The sequence below is a fragment of the Bufo bufo genome, chromosome 3 (genome assembly GCF_905171765.1).
Source record: "Bufo bufo chromosome 3, aBufBuf1.1, whole genome shotgun sequence".
NCBI classification, from domain to species: domain Eukaryota; kingdom Metazoa; phylum Chordata; class Amphibia; order Anura; family Bufonidae; genus Bufo; species Bufo bufo.
Genome location: NC_053391.1, coordinates 484,827,960 through 484,854,658, shown reverse-complemented (window position 1 = coordinate 484,854,658; position 26,699 = coordinate 484,827,960). Strand labels below are relative to the sequence as shown.

At 43.4% G+C, this 26,699-nt stretch overlaps 2 protein-coding genes across 10 annotated transcripts in view; one reads left to right on the top strand and one right to left on the bottom strand.

Annotated features, from left to right (window-relative positions):
- The window catches only part of UBAC2 (UBA domain containing 2), a 196,510-nt gene that overhangs the window by 20,014 nt on the left and 149,797 nt on the right, over positions 1-26,699 (top strand). For all 6 annotated transcript variants that reach the window (XM_040425274.1, XM_040425273.1, XM_040425272.1 and 3 more), the window contains exons 3-5: positions 7,151-7,278; positions 9,517-9,636; positions 14,145-14,251. In XM_040425274.1, coding sequence (XP_040281208.1) covers positions 7,151-7,278; positions 9,517-9,636; positions 14,145-14,251 — 355 coding nt within the window. The remainder of the gene's footprint in view (positions 1-7,150; positions 7,279-9,516; positions 9,637-14,144; positions 14,252-26,699) is intronic.
- Positions 20,870-26,699, bottom strand: part of GPR18 (G protein-coupled receptor 18) — a 30,794-nt gene continuing 24,964 nt past the window's right edge. For 3 of the 4 annotated variants that reach the window (XM_040425279.1, XM_040425277.1, XM_040425278.1), the window contains one exon: positions 20,870-22,174. In XM_040425279.1, the coding sequence (XP_040281213.1) occupies positions 21,153-22,145 (993 nt within the window). In that variant the 5' untranslated portion in view covers positions 22,146-22,174 and the 3' untranslated portion in view covers positions 20,870-21,152. Of the gene's footprint in view, positions 22,175-26,699 lie in introns of those variants that run through there. The other variant, XM_040425280.1, reaches the window with a different exon arrangement.

Sequence of the window (26,699 nt, the reverse complement as noted above, 5' to 3'; positions counted from 1 at the left end):
CCGGCAGGTGGCTCTCATGCAGCTGTCAGCCTTTCAGGATGGCGGATCTCCTCCGCTCCCAAAAACACAGAGCTTCCACAGCTCCACTATCACTTGGAGGATCATATCACACCCAGCTGAGCTGTGTTGGCTGGGTTTTTAAACCCAGCCCAAAACCTGGCCTGGACGTGGGGAACAGCCACCCACCCTGCTCTTTGGCTGCTCCCAATAAGAACCGGCCTGGATTGGCTTTACAGCCACACTAAGTAAAACAGTGTCAGCGAGCACTAGCTGCCTATGACACACAAAATTACTGGTTCTTATCTCACCGAGGCCAGGAACCTCGGTGACACGTACCTTCCGTCAATGAAGGACCCTTGCGCCCTCCAACAATATATATTGAACTGTGGGATCAGTAGAAGAGATCCAAGAGCATATATGATCTGACTGCGTCATAAAACACTAAGATACAGTCAGTTCAGTTCAGTGGAGCCATGGTTGGCCTGGGACATCCCCTTTCTCCCGGGCCGATCATGTTCATATGCATGAGCCCTAACAAAATACCACTTTCTGATGGAATTGTCCCTTTAGGCTATTTTTACTAGCGGCAACATGGCTTATCAGATTGCAGGGATTATCTGCGGTGGGGCATCTTAATCAGTTCTTCAGCAAACCCTTCTACCAAGAAAAGATTGTCGATTGCACAGAACCATTATCCTGAAAGAAGCAAATTCTTCTACAACATTTAGTAATCTTTACTAGGATGTGTGAACCCTTCAGATATGATTTACATATCTGGCCAAAGCAAGTGTTCAGATATAAACAGCAGCTTTAGCTGCTACTGATATTTTTTTAAATCCCATTCCCAGAAGTCAGACTCAGAGCTTATTATTGCAAAATCTCTGTTCTCTTTTTTCGGTGAACCATAAGGGGGGCACATTGTGGAGAGTTGGGCTCTTTTTTTTAAAATGATACTATGAAATGCATGTGTAGACTTGGGCAAAAATAATCCAGAATCTTTAAGCTTTTATACTATATGTATGTTTTTATGTTTACCTTTTATCCATGTGAAAAGGAGAAGCATGGTCAGATTGTCTGAAAGCCTGTCTTAGGCTGGACAGGAAATTTCGAGGCCTATCATGCAGTGTATGGGGACATTTATTCAGCTTGCTAAACATGGTCACGCTATGACGACATTCAGTGGTTTTACTTCTGCTCAAGTATCTCATTAAAAACAAAGAACAGCTCAATTCTGGTCCAAGCACAGTCTCAGTGTCTTGCATAGTTTTTAATATATGATCAAAAGTGGAAGAAGTAATGAAACTTATGAGCGGTAGATTGATGTTTTTAGGTAATGATGCACTCTTTGGGAGTATGATTTGCCCAGCATTGTGTTATCAATCTGGCAAAGGGTTGTGATTGGGAATCAGGGTCAGGGCTGCTAGACACTGTAGTACTGCATGCTACATTTCCTTAGTGTTTAATACAGTAGTCTGAGCCCTCCTTATACTAAATAATATAAAACTTAACTTAAACTTAATTATTTTAAACGAACATTGATACAAAAAGTGCTAAAAATATTCAGTAGTCCAGGTACAGTAAAGGTTCAGATAGCTCTGGCTGGGTATAGCCAGTTGTGTCTCAAATAAATCTGTGGCGGTTTTTAAGTGGAAAGACAGCTTATATCGCTATGTCCCTTGGTACTCTGACCCTATAGATACTAGTCTTATCAGCGGGGAGCACCTCAAGTGGCTGTCGTCGGAGCACCCGCCCTGAAAAGAGCAACCCCCAGCCTGATGGAACCTTGGACCTGTGCTAGAGTACCCTGTTGCTAACTAGACCCTCATAGCCCCAACGCGTTTCGCCGGGTCCCCCGACTCATCAGGGTAGTTGCAGTATAGAATGGCAGTGGCAAGTGAACTGTGCAGACCACTTCCTTTTAAGCACCAAGTCCCGCCCATAATGAGGGCTTGTCAACGCGGGCGTCCAATCTGGGGTGGAGGGGTGGAGCTGGCTAATTTGCACAAACTCCCTCCCACCTCCCTCCCACCTCAGCAGCACCAGTGTCACGAGGGGCGGAGAAGTGGCCATGGGGACGACTGACGCTTCCCCAGCAGATTTGTTTATGTGTATTCTAATTCTAAATAAAAACAGGCACTCACCATCTGGTATAATGTAGATTGGTATCTTTACTCAATATAATGGTCTAAAACTATACATAAAATATATATATAAAATACAATATTAAAATACACTGCCATGCAATATCATATGATGTCACCTGTATACTCAAATCAGCACTTCCTACTCGCTACACACTATAATTTAAGGATGGATCTTGTGGTGCACTTCACCTAGTGCCAATAATGCAAAGTGAATATCAAACAAATATATAAATATAAATACAAGTAAATACTTATTAAAGTGTCCTGTGTAATAAATAAGGTATAACAATGCAGGTAAATACTTATTCGCCCCAATTGAGTGTCCTGGGCAAAAAATGAAGTGTCCTGGGCAAAAAATATATCCTGTGACAGAAATGTCCTGTAACAAATGTATCCTGTGAAAAATATATTAGTCAATGTGATATCCACAATGTATCCGTCAGACGTGACACTGTTGTAAAGACTTGTAAGAATATAAGTCAATATGAGACACGTATATAGAGGTTGTGGTAAAGTCAGAAAACTCCTCTAATGATATTCTGTGCCCCAATTCCATTCAGAATCCACAATGTAAGGGTTAGTTTCGTATTGCCTCTAAGGGTTAGGTATTAATGTCGGTCGGGTTTTGCAACTGGGGCGTCCCCCTGATGCAGTCCCTTTTTACTTTGCCCTTTGAGGTGGATTTTCTGCTCCGATGGTTGTCTTTAACGGGATCGATTCTCCTGTAGTGCCTGTGTTCTCCTGTCTCCCGAGATGTCACACGGATCCGATACTTGGTTGTTTCTGCTCACTGCTCTAATCTCTGGTCTCTCGGCGTTCCACGTGATTTCCTCTTTGCGTGTCACCGTCCAGGAAGAGCTCGGCAAAACTCGCGTTGTCTCGCGATAGGACGAACCAGGTTCTCTTTACATGCTCTTGGATATATGCAATTGCAGAAATCCTTTTCTTATGATGACCCGTACTGTGCTTAGTCGGTTCTTTATTCGGATTCAGGTGGGTAGTTATTACTCGCAGGACCAGCCAGACGCGTTTCGAGGGTTCACCCTCTTCCTCAGTGGCTATAATATGAGTGCTACTACCCCCTTCTTTTTATATTATGGCTTTCAAAAACCCACCTGTAAAGAAAAAGGATGGATCACTGAGACCGTGTTTGGATTTCCGGGAATTGAACCGTATTACAGTCCGGGATCCATATCCCCTTCCTTTGATCTCTGATCTTTTTGATCAGATTGTTGGAGCCAAGGTGTTCTCCAAGTTGGATTTGAGAGGGGCCTACAATCTGATCAGAATCAAGGAAGGGGATGAGTGGAAAACGGCCTTCAATACGCATGAGGTTCATTTTGAGAACCTGGTGATGCCTTTTGGGTTGACGAACGCACCAGCAGTATTTCAGCGATTCGTCAATGACATTTTTCATCACTTGGTAGGGAGGTTCGTAGTAGTTTACCTGCATGACATTTTGATTTATTCTCCTGATTTGAAGACCCATCAGGATCATGTGAGACAGGTTATGACGATCCTTCGGGAGAATAAGTTGTATGCCAAATTGGAGAAATGTTTGTTTGCGGTGCAAGAGCTTCCGTTCTTGGGATACATACTTTCTGATTCCGGTTTTCGTATGGACCCCGAAAAGGTCCGGGCGGTTCTGGAGTGGGACCGACCAGAGAATCAGAAAGCTTTGATGCGGTTCTTGGGGTTTACGAATTATTATAGAAAATTTATTTTGAATTATTCTACCATAGTAAAACCTCTTACTGATATGACCAAGAAGGGCGCCGATGTCTCTGTCTGGTCGGATGAGGCATTGCAGGCCTTTTCGGCTATAAAGGAGCGTTTTGCGTCTGCTCCCATTCTGGTGCAGCCGAATGTGTCTCAACTATTCATAGTGGAGGTTGATGCATCAGAGGTGGGGGTCAGGGCGGTGCTGTCTCAGGGTTCATCTCCTGGCAAGTGGGTCCCGTGTGCCCTCTTCTCCAAGAAGCTCTCGGTCGCCGAGAGGAATTATGATGTTGGAGATAGAGAGTTGTTGGCTATCAAGTTGGCCTTTGAGGAATGGCGTCACTGGTTAGAGGGGGCGTCTCACCCCGTTACGGTGTATACTGACCATAAGAATTTGGTTTACCTGCAATCTGCCAAGCGTCTGAACCCTAGGCAGGCCAGATGGTCACAGTTTTTTACCAGGTTCAATTTTGTGGTTACCTTTCGCCCAGAGGTCAAGAACGTCAAGGCAGATGCCTTGTCTCGCAGCTTTCCTGGGGGAGGTGATTCAGAAGATCCTGCTCAGATTTTGGCGGATGGGGTGGTGGTCTCCGCTCTGTACCCTGAATTGGAGATGGAGGTGTTGGGAGCCCAGGAGGGGGCTCCTGGTTCTTGTCCCCCAGGGAGGTTGTTTGTTCCTGAGGGCCTACGATACAAGGTGTTCAAGGAACATCACGATACTGTTCTCGCTGGACATCCTGGTGGTAAGTCCACCTGTGATCTAGTATCCCGGAGGTTCTGGTGGCCAGGGTCAAGAGCATTGAGAATTACGTGACAGCTTGTGAAACCTGCGCTCGGTCAAAGGTTGCTCATACTCGACCGCCTGGTTCGCTTCTTCCATTGTCTATTCCGTCTCGTCCTTGGACGCATTTGTCTATGGACTTTATTACGGATCTGCCGAGTTCCTCCGGGAGAACAGTGATTTTGGTGGTAGTTGACCGTTTCAGTGAAATGGCTCACTTTATACCACTAACGAGTCTGCCTAACGCTAAGACTCTTGCGCAGATTTTTGTGGATAATATTGTGAAATTGCATGGTATTCCTTCAGACGTGGTCTCTGATAGGGGCACGCAGTTTGTCTCCAGGTTTTGGAGGGTGTTCTGCTCTCGGCTTGGCATTCAACTTTCATTCTCTTCGGCTTTTTATCCGCAGTCGAATGGTCAGACGGAGCGTACTAATCAAAACCTGGAGACCTACTTGAGGTGCTTTGTGGCTGAGAATCAGGAGGACTGGTCCTCATTCTTATCCTTAGCAGAATTTGCGTTGAATAACCGTAGGCAGGAGTCCACGGGTAAGTCGCCATTTTTTGGCACATACGGTTTCCATCCTCAGTTTGGTACCTTTTCTGGGTCTGGTTCCTCTAGGATGCCAGAGGAGGAGAGATTCTCTTCTGCCTTATCCTCCATCTGGCGGAGGATTCAAGGGAATTTGGAGAGGATGGGTGAGAGGTATAAACGAATGGCTGACAAGAGACATGTGACTGGTCCGGACCTGTGTGTGGGTGATCTGGTGTGGTTGTCCACTAAGAATATCAAATTGAGAGTGCCATCTTGAAAACTGGGTCCTAGATTTATTGGTCCGTATAAAATTTCTGCGGTAATCAATCCTGTGGCGTTTCGGTTGGATCTTCCGCAGACTTGGAGGATCCATGATGTGTTCCACAGGTCTTTACTAAAAAAATACGTGAGACCGGTGGAAACATCGCCATTGCCTCCTCCTCCTGTTCTGGTCGAGGGAAACTTGGAGTTTGAGATCTCCAGGATTCTTGACTCGAGAGTTCTTCGGGGTTCCCTTCAGTACCTGGTGCACTGGAGGGGATGCGGTCCTGAGGAGAGGATGTGGGTCCCGGCGGTGGATGTCAACGCCAGCCGACTGGTGAGGGCTTTTCATAGGTCCCATCCGGATAAGGTTGGTCCGGGGTGTCCGGAGGTCACCCGTAGAAGGGGGGGGGGGGTACTGTCATGCCCCACTCTGACGATGTGTGGAGGTCGGCCAGGATTGCAGCACGAGTTTAGTGTTTTTTTTTATTTTTTTAAATCAGATCATTTTTATTAAACATTTTACAGTGTAAATACACGTTTTTCCACAATACATACAAGGATGACATAGAGACATATTGTCCATAGGACTAATAACAAAAAGGGCACCAAATTATGTGTATTAATCCAGTTCCAATCCAACCCCCCCCCCCCATCCCACCCCACCCTAACCTACAAAATACAAAGGCACATTTTTAAACATTTCTATTCAGACATCGAAACGACAGCCATGGATCCCACAATTTTTCAAATTTCGCTGGACTTTAGTGTTTGTTTTAGAGTCGTGCTGGATCCGCCTCTCATCAGGTGCACTGGGTGGAGTCATTAGTTTAAATAGCTCATCAGCCCAGTGCTCTGAGTGGATTATACAAATCATTGTGGTCTTGGAAGCTAGAAAGGAAGGTTTTCTGTCTGTTCCAGCTCAGAGAGATAAGTGTGATTTCTGGTTTAGTTGTTTTGTGTCATCTCTTCCATCCAGGTTCTGTGCGAGCAGGCTGCTCCTATTTCCCCTCTTCATCATCTCAGGGAAGTTAGGGTTCTGACAGCCCAGGCACGGGGACACCTAATACCTACCTTAAAGGTCTGTAGGTGGGCTGAGCAGTGCAGGGAAAGAGGTCAAGGATTAGCTAGAAGGTGACCCTTCCCCTGTCTCTCGCCCAGAGCCTGGTTGGTGGGTTTTCTGTTATTCTGAGTGCACACCCGCCGTGACACCTACGCAGTGTAAAAGATGAGGAAATCTGCCTCAATGACTTCAGATTTGGCAGCATCTGCAGAGTATATATGGTCCATGGTCATTGATGAGCAATGCATGGCTCAAAAAATCAGAAGACCATTTTCTTCATATACTGTAGAACAGTGCTGGGCAAATCCCAGGCTCCATCCACTGCATATAGAAATGTCTTACTGGCACCTTATATTAATTGTCCAGTTGCTTCACTGGACAGCAATACCGAGTCCCCCACAGGGTGGGTTAACCCTTGAATTGTTAAAATTACAAAGAAATAGCCATCATTCCCTGGGCACCACTCTGATATACCCACTAATTTCCTCTTTAAATGTTCTAAAATGCCTAAAATTCCCTGAGTGAAAATGTGTAGTTGTGGTTTTAGTCATTGTTTAATGTATGTTGTCTATTAGTTATTTTTTTCTTCTGTTCTTTTCATGTCCCTAGTTAAAGATTATAACTTTTTTTTTTAATTTGTTTTGCAGATAAAGCGCCCTTGTCCAAAAGCCTTCTACTTCTCCCCAGTGCACTGTCCATTCTGCTGACATTTGTCTTTCAGGAGCAGCAGTCCTTTTTTGTATATAACCTGCAAGCAATAAAAGAAAGTTTCTGTGTAAGTAATCAACAACTTAACATTTTAGGACCGTGTGTGATTCACAATATATTTTTATCATAAAAATGAATTTGAGATGTAAGTCACTGAACAGTGATCGTCCGCACACATGACATTGTGCTGAAAAACCAGTGATTCTAGACCTTCCTGTGACTGCGCTGCCATCCATAATAACTGAGCAGCTTACATGGTACAAAGCTTTATCCACAGGACCACGTGCATGGCCTGTATTTGCTGCTTTCCCTTCCTCCTTTTCAGAGCTCTTCTCAGCTGTAGAATTGTACATCTCCTGAAGTCTGTCTACATGACAGAGATCTCCTGTGCAAGGTCCTGGGCAACTTATGCAGGAACTTATGATTTGCATTTACATCCTTTGGGAAACCCCTTTAACACATGCGTTTCCCATCGTAACTATTATTTCCTTCAACTTCTGACATAAGTGTGCATCCGGCAGACCACGGACGGTGACTTCTGACATGAGGTTGTGGGGAACTACCATAAGTAAATTGTAATTAACTGTTTTTACTCTCATATTTTAAGGCTATATTACACTGGCCGATAATCGCTAACAAGCATTTGCATAAGCACTCGTTAGCGATCATCTTGCAGTGTAATACTGCCTCAGATTTCCCGATAAACGAGCAAACGCTCTTTCATCGGGCAATTCAGGTTTTTAAGCATGCTTAAAAATCAGCGCTTGCCGGCGGCAGATCGTGCTGTTTAATAGCGATCTGCCGCCGGCAAATCACTAGATAGCATGTGGACGAGCGAGTTCTTAGCGCTCGCTCCTCCCTGTGCTGCGGAGCCATTCGCTGTATGTAATAGCAGTGGTCTCGTCCACTAGCTAGCAGGAGATTGCCAGGAGGGAACGCTTCCCTCCCAACAATCGCTTGCTGATCTGCCTGTCTAATACAGGCTTTACTTTAAGCTGAGTTATAAGGGCTTCAAATAAAGAGGAGAGTTCAGTTTGGTGTAAAGCAATTTAATATTAATTCAGCTGCAAAATCTTTAGTGTGACCTCTGTATGTATAAGTCTTCTGCTGTGAATGCTGCCACATTGCACAGTCTGACTGCAGTATTTACACCGCTCTGTGGAGTGACTGCAGCAAATACAGAAGGCGCTGTATAACTGTCTCGGTAATTCTGTACATGAGGGGTGTAGGGGAGGCATATCTTCTAATGAGAGGCAGGTGGCTTCAGTACTTGTCATTGGGACCGCCAGATATAAAAGGAGGCCCACATGACTGGGGGGCATTAATATTTTAGCATTCTGGGGCCTGCATAACGTGCAGTTTTTGCGGGCGTGGAGAGAGTGGTGCCATTGGGCTTTTGGTTCCAGATGTGTGGCCTTTGCCACTGCTCTCATACTGAGATAGCAGCGCCACCCTGCTTCTGAAAGTCAGTTCAGTCAGTCTGCATATAAATACTCAGGAGCCTGATTTTTAAGCATTGTGGAACCCATGAATTTGTGAATGATGCCTGTAGAAGAGGCGTTATTGCAACCTTTGTGGACATTTGGATTGTGATTTAGATGCACACAATGTCACAAGATACCCCAGTTCATCACAGAGGCTCAGGCTTCAAGCAGCATTTCACCGCTGTAGCTAGTCATTGGCTGGAGCAGTGCATGTGACCATGTCCATAAGCCAGCCAGATTTAAACAGCATGGGGACTGGAAGACGAAGACCGCGGGGCTGCGCAGATGACCAGAGTGGCGTGGAGCAGGTAAAGTTTCAGGCCATGCTGCGAGCACTTGTTACTGGAAAGCCCCTTTAAGCCTTTCCTCTTTCCCGCAAAGTGACACCCCAAATAAACCGTTCTCCCTTATCAGGTGTGGTGGATTATTCTTCTTGGCTTACTTGTTTGATAAATTACTCCAGAATGCAGACACAACCAGAATAGTAAATGTGGGCCATTGTCCATATAACAAGACTGTGACCTTTATATTCTGTAATTTCCAGCATCGAGAATTCAGCTTACAACCCCAGTTTTATTTGGGTAGGAATAACCTTTAAAATGGAAAGCTGTTCCATGCATCATTTTTATAGTAGTTATATTATCATCTTCTAAAATGCTCTTTGCTACAAGTATTTACCTGCCCAGTCCTTCACCTTCTGGTTAAACATATGTCTTACTTAGTGATCTCATGTTGTATATGGGTATACGTATTCATAACATTACTACTTAGCGAACACCAGTATACACCATGTAATATCAATAATTTTTTTCATTTTCCAGGTATGGAATCTGATCTCTGGGAGGATAGTGTGTCTAGATTTGAAGGACACCTTTTGTAGCAGTTTACTCATCTACAATTTTAGGACATTAGAGCGAAGATTTGGCAGTCGAAAATTTACAGTAAGTCACTGTTTTTTAATTTATTTTATTGAAAATATTTTATTAATAACTTGTCGTCATCAAGACAGCACAAGCTATGAAGCGAGCAAGCCAAACAATAAATCATTACAGACAGTGATGAGGGATGGGGAGTAGGAAGAAGAGAATAAGGAGGGGAAATCACAGTCCCAAAGCTTTATTGAGAAACAGACACATAAAAGTCAGAGAAGAGAGGAGAGGGGTCTTAATTCTCTTTTTTTATTGATATCCAGGCTGTCTAAGATGGATTAGTCTGAGGGCAGACACGTTCTCCCTTCTCAAAATCGCCCAGTTCGTGTTCGATCCCAAAATAAATGCAAACCTGTTTCCTCTCAGAAAAGAAACGTCTTGGCGTCGAATAGCCATGTCTTACAAATCCTTGTGCCCATTGCCTAACCTGCCAGAAGCCAAAGTAGTCCAAACTGTTTTACAGTGCTGGCAATGGGCCTTTGAATAGATTTCTTGCAATCTTTTGATCTGATGGGCTAAGTTTTATTCCCTCTTGTTGATGCTCCATCATAAATCGGACAGCAATCTCATCTCATAGAACAAGGCAGTGCCCAAGTTGTAAGGGAATGGACTGTGCCACTTATTACAGCCAAACCCAGTCAGTGGGGTAGAGGGAAGAAATGGGATCTAATAATGTCTCCCTGCAGAGCCATTTGTTGTGTTCCTCAGAGTTCTACATGCAGACACATACAAAGGAGGCCCACAACACGTGGGAAAGTTGGGTATACCCTCCCTGCCTTTGTGGGGTTCCTTGTACATAATAGTCTGGTTACCTTGGTCTATTTTTATACTAGTAATCAACTACTTAATCACTGACTTTTATGTAGTTTGTATTTCATGGTCAAAAGCACCTCTTAGAAGGTACTGGTTCTCCTGGTGGAGCTCCAGCTGCTGTAGGGGGTCTTATAGGCAGTGCTCCTTGGGAAAGGTATGCAAATTAGCTATTCTCCAGAAGGTAGACAGCAGTCTTTCTAGTGTCACCTATAGGTAGCTGCCCATTAGTTTTCTTCCTCATAGCCAAGAGCAGGGGTCTCCAAACTTTTCAACAGGAGGGCCACATTGAAGATTTTACAAGTATTCGGGGGCCGGAAAAAAAAATCAGTTATGTATTAAATTAAATGTATATATTTTACATGGATCGTTTTTGTAATCAGCATGATATGACTGAGAACAAAAGAGAAAAAACTTTAGCAAAACAACGCAAAGACACCCGTGTCCCTATCAGCGGTGTCCCCATCAGCACAAAAATGTCCCCATCAGCACAGCAATGTCCCCATCAGCACAGCAATGTCCCCATCAGCACAGCAATGTCCCCATCAGCACAGCAATGTCCCCATCAGCACAGCAATGTCCCCATCAGCACAGCAATGTCCCCATCAGCACAGCAATGTCCCCATCAGCACAGCAATGTCCCCATCAGCACAGCAATGTCCCCATCAGCACAGCAATGTCTCCATCAGCACAGCAATGTCCCCATCAGCACAGCAATGTCCCCATCAGCACAGCAATGTCAGCATCAGCACAGCAATGTCAGCATCAGCACAGCAATGTCAGCATCAGCACAACAATGTCCCCATCAGCACAGCAATGTCCCCATCAGCACAGCAATGTCAGCATCAGCACAGCAATGTCAGCATCAGCACAGCAATGTCAGCATCAGCACAGCAATGTCCCCATCAGCCGTGTCACCCTTAAGCACAGCAATGTCCCCATCAACGATGTCCCCATCAGAACAGCAATGTCCCCATCAGCGGAGTCCCCATTAGCAGCTGATAGGGGCCACCACTGATGGGGACACTGCTGTTGGGGACGCGGCTGATGGGGACACCATTGATGGGGACACCCGTGTCCCTATCAGCGGTGTCCCCATCAGAACAGCAATGGCCAAATCAGAACAGCAATGTCCCCATCAGAAAAGCAATATATTACCATCAAAAAAAAAATATTCCCATCAAAAAAACAATATTCCCATCAGAAAAACAATATTCCCATCATGGGGACACCCACTGATGGGGACGCTGCTGTTGGGGACATTGCTGTGCTGATGGGGACACCACTGATGGGGACGCTGCTGTTGGGGACATTGCTGTGCTGATGGGGACACCACTGATGGGGACACCATTGATGGGGACACCCGTGTCCCTATCAGCGTTGTCCCCATCAGCACAGCAATGTCCCCATCAGCGGTGTCCCCATCAGCACAGCAATGTCCCCATCAGCGGTGTCCCCATCAGCACAGCAATGTCCCCATCAGAACAGCAATGTCAGCAAACTCAGAATACATTTTATTTTGCCCCCTCTCACTCAGAATACATTTTATTTTGCCCCCTCTCACTCACAATACATTTTATTTTGCCCCCTCTCACTCAGAATATATTTTTATTTTGCCCCCTCTCACTCAGAATATATACAATGTGAGAGGGGGCAAAATAAGATATATACAATTTTGCTCCACAGGTGGGGAAAGTGGAATATCGATAAAGAGGGGAAAATGGAATATATACAGAGGGGGCAAAATGGATATAAATAGAGGGGCCCTGTATATATCCATTTTGCCCCCTCTGTATATATTCCATAATCATTTATCCCCTGTGTGTATATATTGCATTTTTGCCCCCTCTGTTATCTGTTTAATTTTTTTTCCATTTTTTTTGCCTTTTTTTCTTATTGAAATATATTTTTGTTCCCCATTGGTCCCCTGTGGAGGATTTCTTGCCTGACATTTAGTTCCATGCCAGGTGCCCCCCTGTGAGTTATAGCCAGGCAGTGGTGGTGTGCACATTTAAAAAAAAAATACTTACCTCGTCAGACTGCTCCGCTCCCGCCTTCTTGCTCTTGCTTGCAGCCCACAATCCTGTCTTCCAGCGTGCGTTGTGTGATCCCGCGAGACCTGGCTGGCGCGATATCACAGCGCCACCAGGCCTGAATGGGTGGAGGCGGAGCCCGAATGGATGGAGGCAGGGCTGGGGTTGGTGGGGCGGCGCAACTACTCACAGAGGCCGGGGGCCCAAGCGACCAGCCATTTACATAAAAATGTTAAAATTACTTGCGATGGGGCGACGGAGCTGCGGGCCCCCCCCACCGCCGGGCCCGGTCGCGGTCGCATCCTCTGCGACCGCGATCGTTACGCCCCTGGGCGGTTGTGCGGATTTGGTTCCTGCAACCTGCCAGCTGCGGGCGGGCCGGATCGAACGCACAATCGGGCCGGATGTGGCCCGCGGGCCGGGGTTTGGAGACCCCTGGCCAAGAGCATCAAGATATCCCCTTGGTATCTGTAAGGCTCAGAGTGGTCCATCAGACAGCTGGCTGGTAAAACATAACTCCTGATTTCAGAGGATATCTTTCTCCCTGTGAAAGGTGTGTGTTCCACTGCTTCAGCTGATGGTTTGTATTGCTCTGCTGCTGAAATACAATTTGATGCTCCCAGTGAGCATTCCTTGAGCTGATATTTCTTCCAAAGGCTGTTCTTCCATTACAAACATTCCAACAATTGTTACACGATGAGTTTATATGACTTATTGGACTGCATCTGAGCTTTCATCAAAACCAGATGATCCATAATAAAGTATATGCACAAAGAAAAGCTTTATAAGGGTCCATTCACACGTCTGTAAGTGTTTTGCGGATCCGCAAAGCACAAACACCTGCAATGTGCGATCCGCAATTTGCGGATCCGCACATCACAGACACTATAATAGAAAATGCCTTTTCTGGTCCGCAATTGCGGACAAGAATAGGACATGTTCTATTTTTTCCAGGAACAAAATTGCGGATCCCGAAAAACGGATCCCGAAAAAACTGATGCGGATCCCGAAAATGCGGATGCGGATCCAGGAAATGTGGATTTGCATTCGTTCCAGCCCCATTGAAAGTGAATGGGTCCGCAAATTGCGGAACGAATGCGGACCCAAATTACGGACGTGTGAATGGACCCTTATTCTTGTTTTTACAAGTCAGGTGGCAGAACTACCAGAACAAGGGCAAAGTAGATAAAACCATTTGTTTCAGGTACTGTCCTAGTTAGCTCACTCACTTTTATATAGCGCTGTTCTTGTCCCAGCAATTCAGTACATTAAGACTTAGCTAGCTGCTTTCTAAGCTAGTGATATACTGGCTTAATAGGGAATCGATCACCAGTTTTGTGGTGCTTCATCTGAAGGCAGCATCAACTGGTGACAGATATCCTGAGGAAACTGCGGGTTACTTAGTTGAATTGACCCAGCGATTTTGGGAAAACCATTGGGTCACTTCAAGTAAGTGTTTTGCTCAGGGGATCTGTCACTAATTTATTCTGCCCTCATTTAGGACAACATCAAACTGGTGACAGATTCCCTTTAAGTGTGAGAATCTTCACTTGTCTGTAAGGACTGGGTAGGTATTTTATCACAAGTCTTGAAATGTCAGCTCTGAAGAACATATTTTTCCTCTGTGGTTTGTTGTTTTGTAGTCAACTATATGTTGTTTGCTATCCTTTGTTGCAGTCATATTTGCTTGGGACCTGGATACTTTCAGCACTTTTTGATATCCTGCTTGTCAAAGCTGTAGAAGTTGTGGCTGATATCACTCTTAGTACTCTGCCTTCTGGATTGTAAGTCTTTTATTCAATGAATAGTATTTTTGAGAAAGATGTGACAACTATGCATTGTGAAACTATTAGGTGTAACTTGAATTACATTGCAGTCATATATTTTATGTAATTCAATTCTTTTATGCTTAACCACAACTTTTCATTTACATGACCTGTTAAAACTGAATCAAGATACTTTCAATTCTACCTATGATAAGAATGAAAGCAGACTATAAAGGTGGCTTCACACACTGCAGATTTTTTTTCCAAAACTTTTCATGACTGAAAATCAGTTCCATTCATTTAAATGAGGTGGCAAGGACATGGATTTCTGCAAGCCCCATCCAGATTAATCGAACTAATTGTCACGAAAAGGTAGGGATAGGTGCAGCCCTGAACTCCACCCACACCTCTATCCCCTACCTGCTTGCACGGTCCGTCCTAACCAACGGGGTACAACTGGGCGGCAGTCCCTAGCTGCACATACGTGCAAGGGCCTAAAGGAAGGAAACAACAAAGGGAGAAAACAAAAGACAAACAGAAAGCACTGAAGCAGAAGCTTCCCAGGCCGGGAAGAACCGCAACGGGAACCAGTGGAAACTGAGGCCAAGAGCGAGGAGGTAACGTAGGCACTAAGGGGTAATACAAGATCGAAGTCAATACAAGCTGAGGTCAGGAGCCAAGAGATCGCGTCAGTACAAGGGGTATCACAAGGTTGAGGTCATATTCAAGCAGAGTTCAAACAAGCAGAAGTCACACATGCAGAGAACGCTAGTGAGGTAACAAGACCAATCACAGGCAACCTGTGGCCAGCAGGTTACCTGTTTAAATAGGTCTAATTGATGCGTCACGTGACCCATGTCCAGCATATTTATAAACCTGAGCGCCGACTCATTGACATCGGCTCTCAGTTCCCCCCTGCTCTTTGTCTAGGGGATGAACGACGCCGGCCACGCTGAAGAGGCGTGCTTGGCCGGGTCCTCCCCGCCCCTTGTTACTATGGCGACGAGGATGCCGGCCGCATCCTCGCTCCTCCTCATGAACGGGATGCCGGCGGCGCTGCAGGGAGAGAGAGCGTCGCCGGCTCCCCGTTACACTAATCTTCAGTAGCAGGAATTTCTACAACAAAATTCACAGCATGTGAAGGCACCCAAATACAGTATTATGATTGGGAAGTTAGGCCAAAAATTGAAGATGGTGCCTCATAGCTACACAGTTTTGGGGGTATGTACCAAAACTGGCACAAAAGAAAATTGGTGGGTTGCTGGTTTTCCAAGGAAAATGTTTATTTAAAGATGGTTACCGCTCCAGAGAGGAGTGGGCATCATAGCTGCTGAGTTTGTGCTGATTCACACAGCAGACATCGGTGCTAATGTCTGCGATTGGAAATAATGGCAATCACAGATATTTAACCCTTCAGAAGCTGTGGCCCGAACGGCTTCCCCATGCGATGATCGTTCTCTCTAATAGCCTGCATTTGAAGAGTTCCAGGCTAAAATTCCCACTAAATTGAACTGAAAATCCCTTACATTGCAGTGTAACGGACAAGCGATCTAAGGATTGTATATCCCTTCCCCCTTTCCCTAATTATACAAATATGGTATCGTTGTAATCGTACTGACCCAGAGAATGAAGGGTACAGGCCAGTTTTACTGCATAGAGAACGCCTTAAAAACAAAACCCATAAAACTATGGCGGAATTTTACTTTTTTTTTTTTTTATTTCACCCTATTTGGACTTTTTTTTTCCAGTTTTCTACTACATCATATGCAATATTAAATGGTGCCATTACAAAGTACAACTTGTCTCACAAAAAACAAGCCCTTATACGACTATGTGAATGAAAAAATTAAAAAGTTATGGTTCCAGGAAGGCAGGGCGGAAAACAAAAAAACGCAAAAACAGAAAACCGCTGCATTATGAAGGATTTTAAAACCATGCCAGAATATGTAAAAAATATTAAAGAATCATTACTCACCTCCACTTATCCATCTGATGCTGCTCCGGTCCCTGCTGCTCTGCACTTCCTGTCCTGGCTCAACACAGCCAGAAATGCTGGGAAAGGCCCACTCTGCAAATCACATGCCACTTTCAGATATCACAGATGGTGTTGAACCATTCTGAATATTAAAGGGGAAGATAAGACCTAGTGATACAGTCCTGATCAAAAGTTTAAGACCACTTGAAAAATGGCGAAAAATAATATTTAGCATGGCTGGATCTTAAAGGGAACCTGTCACCGGGATTTTGTGTATAGAGCTGAGGACATGTTTCGCTAGATGACCGCTAGCACATCCGCAATACCCAGTCCCCATAGCTCTGTGTGCTTTTATTGTGTAAAAAAACCGATTTGATACATATGCAAATGAACCTGAGATGAGTCCTGTCCCTGACTCATCTCAGGAACAGGACTCATCTCAGGTTAATTTGCATATGTATCAAATCGGTTTTTATTACACAATAAAAGCACACAGAGCTATGGGGACTGGGTATTGCGGATGTGCTAGCGGCCATCTAGCAACCCATGTCCTCAGCTCTATACACAAAATCCCGGTGACAGGTTCCCTTTAACAAGGTTCCAAGTAGAGATTCAACATGCAACAAGAAGAAATGGGAGTGAGACAAAACATTTTTTGAGCATTCAATTTAATGAAAACAACGATTAAGCTGAAACAGGCTGTTTTTTTAGCTGATCAAAAGTTTAGGACCACACCTCCAAAAAAAAACTAAACCCCCTCAAAACAGAAATCCAATTTCCAAACATGAACTCAGTAATGAGTAGCTCTGCTGTTATTGTTTATCACTTCCAAAATTTGTTTCGGCATGCTTGATGCAAGTGTTTCCATGAGGTGAGTGGGAACATTTCTCCAAGTGGTGAAGACGGCCGCACGAAGGCCATCTACTGTCTGGAACTGTTGTCCTTTTTTGTAAACTTCCCTTGCCACCCATCCCCAAAGGTTCTCAATTGGATTTAGATCAGGGGAACACGCAGGATGGGCCAGAGTGATATTATTCTCCTGGAAGAAGTCTCTTGTCCTGCGGGCATTGTGTACTGTAGCGTTGTCCTGTTGAAAAACCCAGTCGTTACCACACAGACGATGGCCCTCAGTCATGAGGAATGCTCTCTGCAACATCTGGACATAGCCAGCGGCCGTTTGACGCCCCTGCACTTCCTGAAGCTCCATTGTTCCACTGAAGGAAAAAGCATCCCAGACCATTATGGCGCCCCCTCCACTGTGGCGCATAGAAAACATCTCAGGTGGGATCTGCTTGTCCTGCCAGTAACGTTGGAAACCATCAGGACTATTAAGGTTAAATTTTTTATCATCAGAGAATAAAACTTTCTTCCACCTTTGAATGTCCCATGTTTGGTGCTCTCTTGCAAAGTCCAAACGAGCAGTTCTGTGGCGTTCAAGGAGACGAGGTCTTTGAAGACGTTTTTTGTTTTTGAAGCCCTTCAGTCTCAGATGCCGTCTGATGGTTATGGGGCTGCAGTCAGCACCAGTAAGGGCCGTAATTTGGGTCGAGGATCATCCAGTGTCTTGACGGACAGCCAATTGGATCCTCCGGCTCAGTGCTGATGAAATTTTTTTTGGTCTTCCACTTGACTTTTTTGTTCCATAACCCTCAGGATCATTTAAGAAATTCCAAATGACTGTCTTACTGCATCCCACCTCAGCAGCGATGGCGCGCTGTGAGAGACCCTGCTTATGCCGTTCAACAACCCGACCACATTCAAAAAGGGAGAGTTTTTATGCCTTTGCCATCACAACGTGTGACTACCTGACAGAAAATGACAATGAATCCACATCTTTGCACAGATTTGATCTTTTAAAGGCATGTGGTCCTAAAATTTGGATCAGCTGAAAAACAGCCTGTTTCAGTTTTAATCGTTATTTTCAATTAATTGAATGCTCAAAAAATGTTTTGTCTCACTCTCATTTCTTCTTGTTGCATGTTGAAGCTCTACTTGGAACCTTGTTAACCCCGCAATCTGTATATATACGTGATAGCTGCACATACCCCGTGCAGCTACCACGTGTATAGACGTCAAGCCAGCTCTTTAATCCAAGCACTGCAAAGCGCTTTGATTAAAGCTTCTGCCCCTGTCCTGCTGCTGTCACGGACAGCATACAGTCTAGTAATGTCGGCAAGGGACCAATCAGAGTGGCCCCTTGCCGACAATCAATCCGATTGGTTAGTCTGTGCAGACTAACCAATCGGATCGCGGCAGTGAAAAAATGCCGGTTTCAGGCTCTGATCTGCGCTCTGCAGATCAGAGCTTGAAATCAGGTAATGTGTCCTCGTGCCCCCCCCCCCGATCTGTGCCCCTCCAAGCCCCCCCTTGTGTCCGCCTGCCGCTGAAGCGCTTATCTCCTGCCTCCTGCAGTCCGCCCCCTCCCCGCCCCATACATTCCTCCTGCCCCTTCAATACTGGCCGTGACACACTCAATGCTGGCCCCTCAATGCTGGCCAGCGCTGCCCCCATGCTGTGCGGTCCCCCTGCTGTGTGTGATGGCGGCGGCTCCATTCCTGAGCCGCAGCCATCAGCAGAGAGTGTCAGCTCTATGCTGACACTCTGCTGTAACCCCATAGATGCCACGGCAGCGGCATCCATGGGGTTAATAGAGGGAGGGGGCTCCCTCTCTCCACCATCGGGGCTGCTGCGCCGCGAATGCAGCGCCCGATGGTTGCCATGGCAACCAGACGCTTTGCAAAAGTGTCCGCTGTTGCCACCTACAGGGCATCTGATTGTATTATACTTTGCAATGCAAGAGCATTGCAAAGTATAGTACAGCCATCAGCCCCACTGGATCTTCAAGATCCAAGAGGGACTTGATAAACAAAAAAAAGTGAAAATAATAAAAGTAAAAATAAATAAATAAATAAATGTAAAATTTAAAAAATAAATTGCTTTTTCCTATAAAAAAAAAACAAAAAAAAAACTACACATATTAGGTATCACTGTGTCCGTAACGACCGTCTCTATAAATATATCACATGATAGACCCCGTCTGATAAACACCATAAAAAAAACTGTAAAAAAAGCCATTTTTGTCACTTTACATCACAAAAAGTGCAACAGCAAGCGATCAAAAAGGCTTATGACCCCCAAAATAGTACCAATCAAACCGTTACCCCGTCCCGCAAAAGATGATACCCTATTTAAACCAAAAAATAAAAAAGCTATGGCTCTCAGACTATGGAGACACTAAAACATAATTTTTTGGTTTCAGAAATGCTATTATTGTGTAAAGCTTAAACACATAATAAAAATACATATTAGGTATTGCCACGTCCGTAACGTTCTGCTCTATAAAACTGTCACATGACCTAACCCCTCAGATAAACGCTGTAAAAATAAATAAATAAAAACTGTTCCAAAACAGCCAATTTTTTGGTCAACTTGCCCCATAAAGTGTAATAATGAATGATCAAAAAATCCTATGTTCCCAAAAATGGTACCAATAAAAACCTCAACTCTTTCTGCAAAAAACGAGCCCCTGCACAAGACGATCGGCAGAAAAATAAAAAACGGTGCCAAAACAGCCATTTTTCAGTTACCTTGCCTCACAAAAAACTTAATATAGAGCAATTAAAAAATCATATGTACCCCAAAATAGTACCAATAAAACTGGCACCTTATCCCCTAGTTTCCAAAATAGGGTCACTTTTTGGGAGTTTCTACTGTATGGGTGCATCAGGGGGGCTTTAAATGGGACATGGCATCTAAAATCAGTTTAGCAAAATCTGCCTTCCAAAAACCATACGGCGTTCCTTTCCTTCTGCCCCCTGCCGTGCGCCCTTACATCAGTTTACGACCACATGTGGGGTGTTTCTGTAAACCGCAGAATCAGGGTAATAAATGTTGAGTTTTGTTTGGCTGTTAACCCTCAATTTGTTAAAGAAAAAAATGTAATAAAATGGAAAATCTGCCAAAAAAGTGAAATTTAGAAATTTCATCTCCATTTTCCTTTAATTCTTGTGGAACACCTAAAGGGTTAACAAAGTTAGTAAAATCAGTTTTGAGTAACTTGAGGGGTGTAGTTTCTACAATGGGGTAATTTATGGGGGGTTTCCACTATGTAAGCCCCACAAAGTGACTTCAGACCTGAACCTGGTCCTTAAAAAGTGGGTTTTGGAAATTTTCTTAAAAATTTGAAGAATTGCTTCTAAACTTCTAAGCCTTGTAACGTCCTAAAAAAATAAAATGACATTTCCAAAACGATGCCAACATAAAGTAGACATATGGGAAATGTTAAGTAGTAAATATTTTATTAGGTATGACTTTCTGTTTTAGAAGCAGAGAAATTGAAATTTTTAAAATTGTGAATTTTTCTATTTTTTTTATAAATATGGGATTTTTTCATAAATAAAGGTGAAATATATTGACTCAAATTTATGACTATCATGAAGTACAATATGTCACGAGAAAACAATCTCAGAATGGCTTGGATAAATAAAAGTGTTCCAAAGCAATTACCACATAAAGTGACGCATGTCAGATTTGTAAATTTTGACCTGGACACTGGGGCATCAATGACCCATGGTCATGAAAGGGTTAAGATCCAACAATGTAAAATATGATTTTTTGCCATTTTTCAAGTGGTCTTAAACTTTTGATCAGGACTGTATGAATCCTAGTGTTAGCGAGCAATTATGTAGTTTTGACCTTAGATTTAGGTTCTACTATTGCTCGTGTGGCATCAGGCATGTCATAGCTTAATATTGTATGGTGCTGATGTTAGCTAGGATAACGTATGTATATTAAATACTACCATATGCAATGCTTTACAGTAAGGTTTTCTTGTCTTGTCCTGTGATACATAGTGAAAAAATAAATTCTCATATCCTTGGGTTAAAAGGAATAAAAATGTACACTCATTTATTTCATATACATGTAAAACAAAAAATCCACTGATCATATCATCTCACTGTTGACATTGCTTAAGGAGCGAATACTGCCTGACCGCATACTTTTCCTTCGCACACTGCGTAGATAGTTTCTGTACCAGATAACGCTAATGACTCTAGCCTGGAACTGCTTGGAGACAATGTAATATAAGATAACATCTAGACATGTACTAATGTTCATCAGGAAGGTGGACACCTTTCCCCATGCAATGTAGTATTCTTGTGGTTCCTGAATCATTATTAGTAGAAAGCACACATGAAATGGCACAAAGCACACCAAAACCTGCACGATCAGAGTCACTATGATCCGTATTGACTTCTTCTTTGCTTTAGGCTTGAGTCGAGATGTTCTACCACTGATCAGACTGTAGATTATGATACTATAACACCCTATCATAATTAGCAGAGGAATCAGGAAAAAGAATATTAGGCGAGCAAAGTTCAGGATTCTGTTTTGCGTGAAGTGGACAATGTCAAACAGTTTAAAACAAGTGGTAAAATTAAATTCTTTATCGGGGTCGTCGTTTATAAAAAGCAAAGGGGATGTGGTTACAACAGTCATTATCCAAATCCCAAAGCATGCTGTCATTGCTTTCGAAATGTTCTTAAGTTCTTTGATGTGTTTGGGCTGCATAATAGCCATGTATCGATCCGCACTAATAAAGGCAAGCAACCACAAAGTGACACTTGGGTAAAAAATGGTGATAGCACCCATGATCCGGCAGAATAGGTCTCCGAAGGGCCAGAGTTGTTTGGCATAGTATACTATACGGAAGGGGACAAACAAGAGAAACATTAAATCGAGCAGTGCCACGTTCATCATGTACACGGTTACAGTTGTTCTTTTCTTAGTCGTGCAGCTAAAGACCCACAGTGCTGTGATATTAACAAACAGTCCGACAGGCAGAACAATACTGTAATATACAAGGGCAGCAATTCCATATTCGTCAAACTGCCAGAAGTATGGCGTAAGGGTTTGGCTTTGATTTCCATTCTCCATTATGATCTCTCACAGAAAAAACGTGGTCCCTAGAGGAACAGAAAGAGACACTATATGAATTCTTGTGGCAAGTGCACCTGATCATAATTTACAAGTCGCAGTTACATTTATTTAAAGGGGTTCTCTCATGACTAATGTAAAAAATTAAAATCATACATCATATAGTTCAAGACCATCTCTTTCTAACAAAAAAAAAAAGAGATCCAGAGATCTCCCCATGCATTGCTCTGATAGATTTATATCAAGCTGACAGCTCAAGGGGAGTGTGTCTTCTACTGCAGCTCAGGGGGCGTGTCTCAGCTCTCCCTATCACAGCTCAGGAGGCAGTTGAAGGATGAAACAGAGCATGTGCGGCCTTCTCAGTGAGCGGACAAAGAAATAAGAAAAAAGCTAACTTCAGGTGGCGCTATGCTGATATATTGTATTGAATAACTCAGTGGCTATGCTAAATTTTTTATTACATGCAATTACAAAAGTATTCAGATGCAGGTGCTGGTTTGCAAACTGTAGAATATTTTTTGTGGGACAACCCCTTTAAGCAAATATTTACATGATATAGAGTCTATTAAAAATAGTCAACGCTTGGACTTTTTATGGGTCAATTGTACCCTAATTGTGATGGAACATAACTTTTAATCCCCATGTTAAAACCAATAAATCTAAAAAATGATGGTGGTCATTTTCTGGTTATGCCGGAAGAAATCAACCTACCCTTGAAGTTAGGTTGCCCTTTTTTAGAGCAGTAGAAGATGACGGATGGGAGCTTCACACTTTTCAGGGCAGGTGATCTACCGGAGGCCATCGTAGGGCAACCCCAGGGCAAGGTTGATCTCTTCCAGCATAGCCACATCACAAAATGAAAACCACATGCCTTGATGCCAACATGAGTCTTTGTGGATAACCATACAGTATGTGTGAATCTGGTTCAATGAGTTTATTGCAATGCTGTAATCTACTGTATTTCTCTTTAACCACTGTAATTTTTAATGCTTATCCGTTTTAACTTATACTGTAGATCAAAAGTTATGTTTTAGAGACATTTTTCTGCATTGATTCATACTGTATATATTGTGTACAGCCCACTGTCCTGTCCCATCCCAGGAAACCCATCTAAAAGTGTTAAAGAAAACAAAATTACCCTTTAAAGGGGTTTATGTCATGATTGATATACAAAATGAAAATTGGACATCATGCAGTTACATGAGCACCTCTTTGTAATAAAGCTAGAACCAGTCCTGTACTTGACTTGGTCTGGTACATTCTCTTCAGGCTTGCAGCTCAGGGGCATGCCCTTTCTCAGGAGGCATGTTCTTTATTCTGTAGCTGTCTACTTATCACAGCTCAGGGGGTGTGCATTTTTCCTGCAGCTCTTTCGCTTTAACCCCTTAAGGACTTAGGACGTATCGGTACGGCATGGATCCCGAGTCCTTAAGGACCCATGACGTACCGATACGTCATAACTTGAAATCTGTATTCCGGCGCCCGAGGGGTTAATCGGAACGGGATTTCGGCTGAAATCATTCAGCCGGCATCCCGTAACAATGCAGGGGGGGGGTCATTTGACCCCCCCGCATCGGCGATTGCAGAAAACCGCAGGTCAATTCAGACCTGCGGTTTGCTGCGCTTTGTGCAGTTTCTGATCCCCGCGGGCCCTGACCGCGGGGATCAGAAGCTTTAGTGTCCCTAAAATATATATTTTACACCCCCCCCTGCACCCCTGCACCCCCCCCTGCACCATCGCGATCCCCCGCCCGCCTCCCCTTGTATAATCGTTGGTCTCTAGTGGGTATACCAGGGTGCCAGCACATTGCTGGCACCCTGGTATAAACGGCTGACATCGATGATGCGATGTCAGCCGTTTAACCCTTTCCATACAGCGGTCCGTACGGACCGCTGTATGGAAAAAGTTAACAGTAAGAGGGAGCTCCCTCCCTCTCCCATCGGGGGGCTGCTGTGCCTTTGCAGCCCCCCGATGGAAAGGGAGAGAGCCCCCAGAGAGCCCCCCTCAGCCCTGTGCTTACCCTTCCCCGTCTGCGAAGTTCTGACAACTACTGAGCAGACGGGGAAGGTTCCCATGGCAACAGGACGCCTCTCAGGCATCCTGCTGTCCATGGTGCTGAACAGATCTGTGCTAAAGGCAGAGATCTGTTCAGACAAAGTGTAAGTAAAATACATTACTGTACAATATATATTGTTCTGTACTGTATTATACAGACATCAGACCCACTGGATCTTCAAGAACCAAGTGGGTCTGGGTCAAAAAAAAAAGTGAAAAAAAGTGAAAAAAAAGTAAAAATCCAAAAACACATTTATCACTGATTAAAAATGAAAAAAATAAAATTCCCTACACATGTTTGGTATCGCCGCGTCCGTAACGACCTGATCTATAAAACGGTCATGTTACTTTCCCCGCACGGTGAACGCCATAAAAATAAAAAAATAAAAACTATTAGGAAATTGAAATTTTGCCCACCTTACTTCCCAAAAAAGGTAATAAAAGTGATCAAAAAAGTCGCATGTACGCCAAAATAGTACCAATCAAACCGTCATCTCATCCCGCAAAAATCATACCCTACCCAAGATAATCGCCCAAAAACTGAAAAAACTATGGCGCTTAGACTATGGAAACACTAAAACATGATTCTTTTGGTTTCAAAAATGAAATCATTGTGTAAAACTTAAATAAATAAATAAAAAGTATACATATTAGGTATTGCCGCGTCCGTATCGACCGGCTCTATAAAAATATCACATGACCTAACCCCTCAGGTGACCACCGTAAAAAAATAAAAATAAAAACGGTGTAAAAAAAGCAATTTTTTGTCATCTTACGTCACAAAAAGTGTAATAGCAAGTGATCAAAAAGTCATATGCACCCCAAAATAGTGCCACTCAAACCGTCATCTCATCCCGCAAAAAATGAGACCCTACTTAAGATAATCGCCCAAAAACTGAAAAAACTATGGCTCTTAGACTATGGAGACACTAAAACATTTTTTTTGTTTTAAAAATGAAATCATTGTGTAAAACTTACATAAATAAAAAAAATTGCATACATATTAGGTATCGCCGCGTCCGTGACAACCTGCTCTATAAAATTACCACATGATCTAACCTGTCAGATGAATGTTGTAAATAACAAAAAAAAAAACGTGCCAAAAAATCTATTTCTTGTTACCTTGCCGCACAAAAAAGTGTAATATAGAGCAACCAAAAATCAAATGTACCCTAAACTAGTACCAACAAAACTGCCAACCTATCCCGTAGTTTCTAAAATGGGGTCACTTTTTTGGAGTTTCTACTCTAGGGGTGCATCAGGGGGGCTTCAAATGGGACATGGTGTCAAAAAAACCAGTCCAGCAAAATCTGCCTTCCAAAAACCGTATGGCATTCCTTTCCTTCTGCGCCATGCCGTGTGCCCGTACAGCGGTTTACGACCACATATGGGGTGTTTCTGTAAACTACAGAATCAGGGCCATAAATAATGAGTTTTGTTTGGCTGTTAACCCTTGCTTTGTAACTGGAAAAAAAATATTAAAATGGAAAATCTGCCAAAAAAGTGAAATTTTGAAATTGTATCTCTATTTTCCATTAAATCTTGTGCAACACCTAAAGGGTTAACAAAGTTTGTAAAATCATTTTTGAATACCTTGAGGGGTGTAGTTTCTTAGATGGGGTCACTTTTATGGAGTTTCTACTCTAGGGGTGCATCAGGGGGGCTTCAAATGGGACATGGTGTCAAAAAACCAGTCCAGCAAAATCTGGCTTCCAAAAACCATACGGCGCACCTTTCCCTCTACGCCCTACTGTGTGCCCGTACAGTAGTTTACGGCCACATATGGGGTGTTTCTGTAAACTACAGAATCAGGGCAATAAAGATACAGTCTTGTTTGGCTGTTAACCCTTGCTTTGTTAGTGGAAAAAATGGGTTAAAATGGAAAATTAGGCAAAAAAAAGAAATTCGCAAATTTCATCCCCATTTGCCAATAACTCTTGTGCAACACCTAAAGTGTTAACGAAGTTTGTAAAATCAGTTTTGAATACCTTGAGGGGTGTAGTTTATAGAATGGGGTCATTTTTGGGCGGTTTCTATTATGTAAGCCTCGCAAAGTGACTTCAGACCTGTAGTGGTCCCTAAAAATTGGGTTTTTGTAAATTTCTGAAAAATTTCAAGATTTGCTTCTAAACTTCTAAGCCTTATAACATCCCCAAAAAATAAAATATCAATCCCAAAATGCTACAAACATGAAGTAGACATATGGGGAATGTAAAGTAATCACAATTTTTGGGGGTATTACTATGTATTACTGAAGTAGAGAAACTGAAAGTTTGAAATTTGATAATTTTTCTAAATTTTTGGTAAATATGGTATTTTTTTATGCAAAAAAATTAACTTTTTTGACCCAATTTTAGCAGTGTCATGAAGTACAATATGTGACGAAAAAACAATCTCAGAACGGCCTGGATAAGTCAATGCGTTTTAAGGTTATGAGCACTTAAAGTGACACTGGTCAGATTTGCAAAAAATGGCCAAGTCCTTAAGGTGAAATAGGG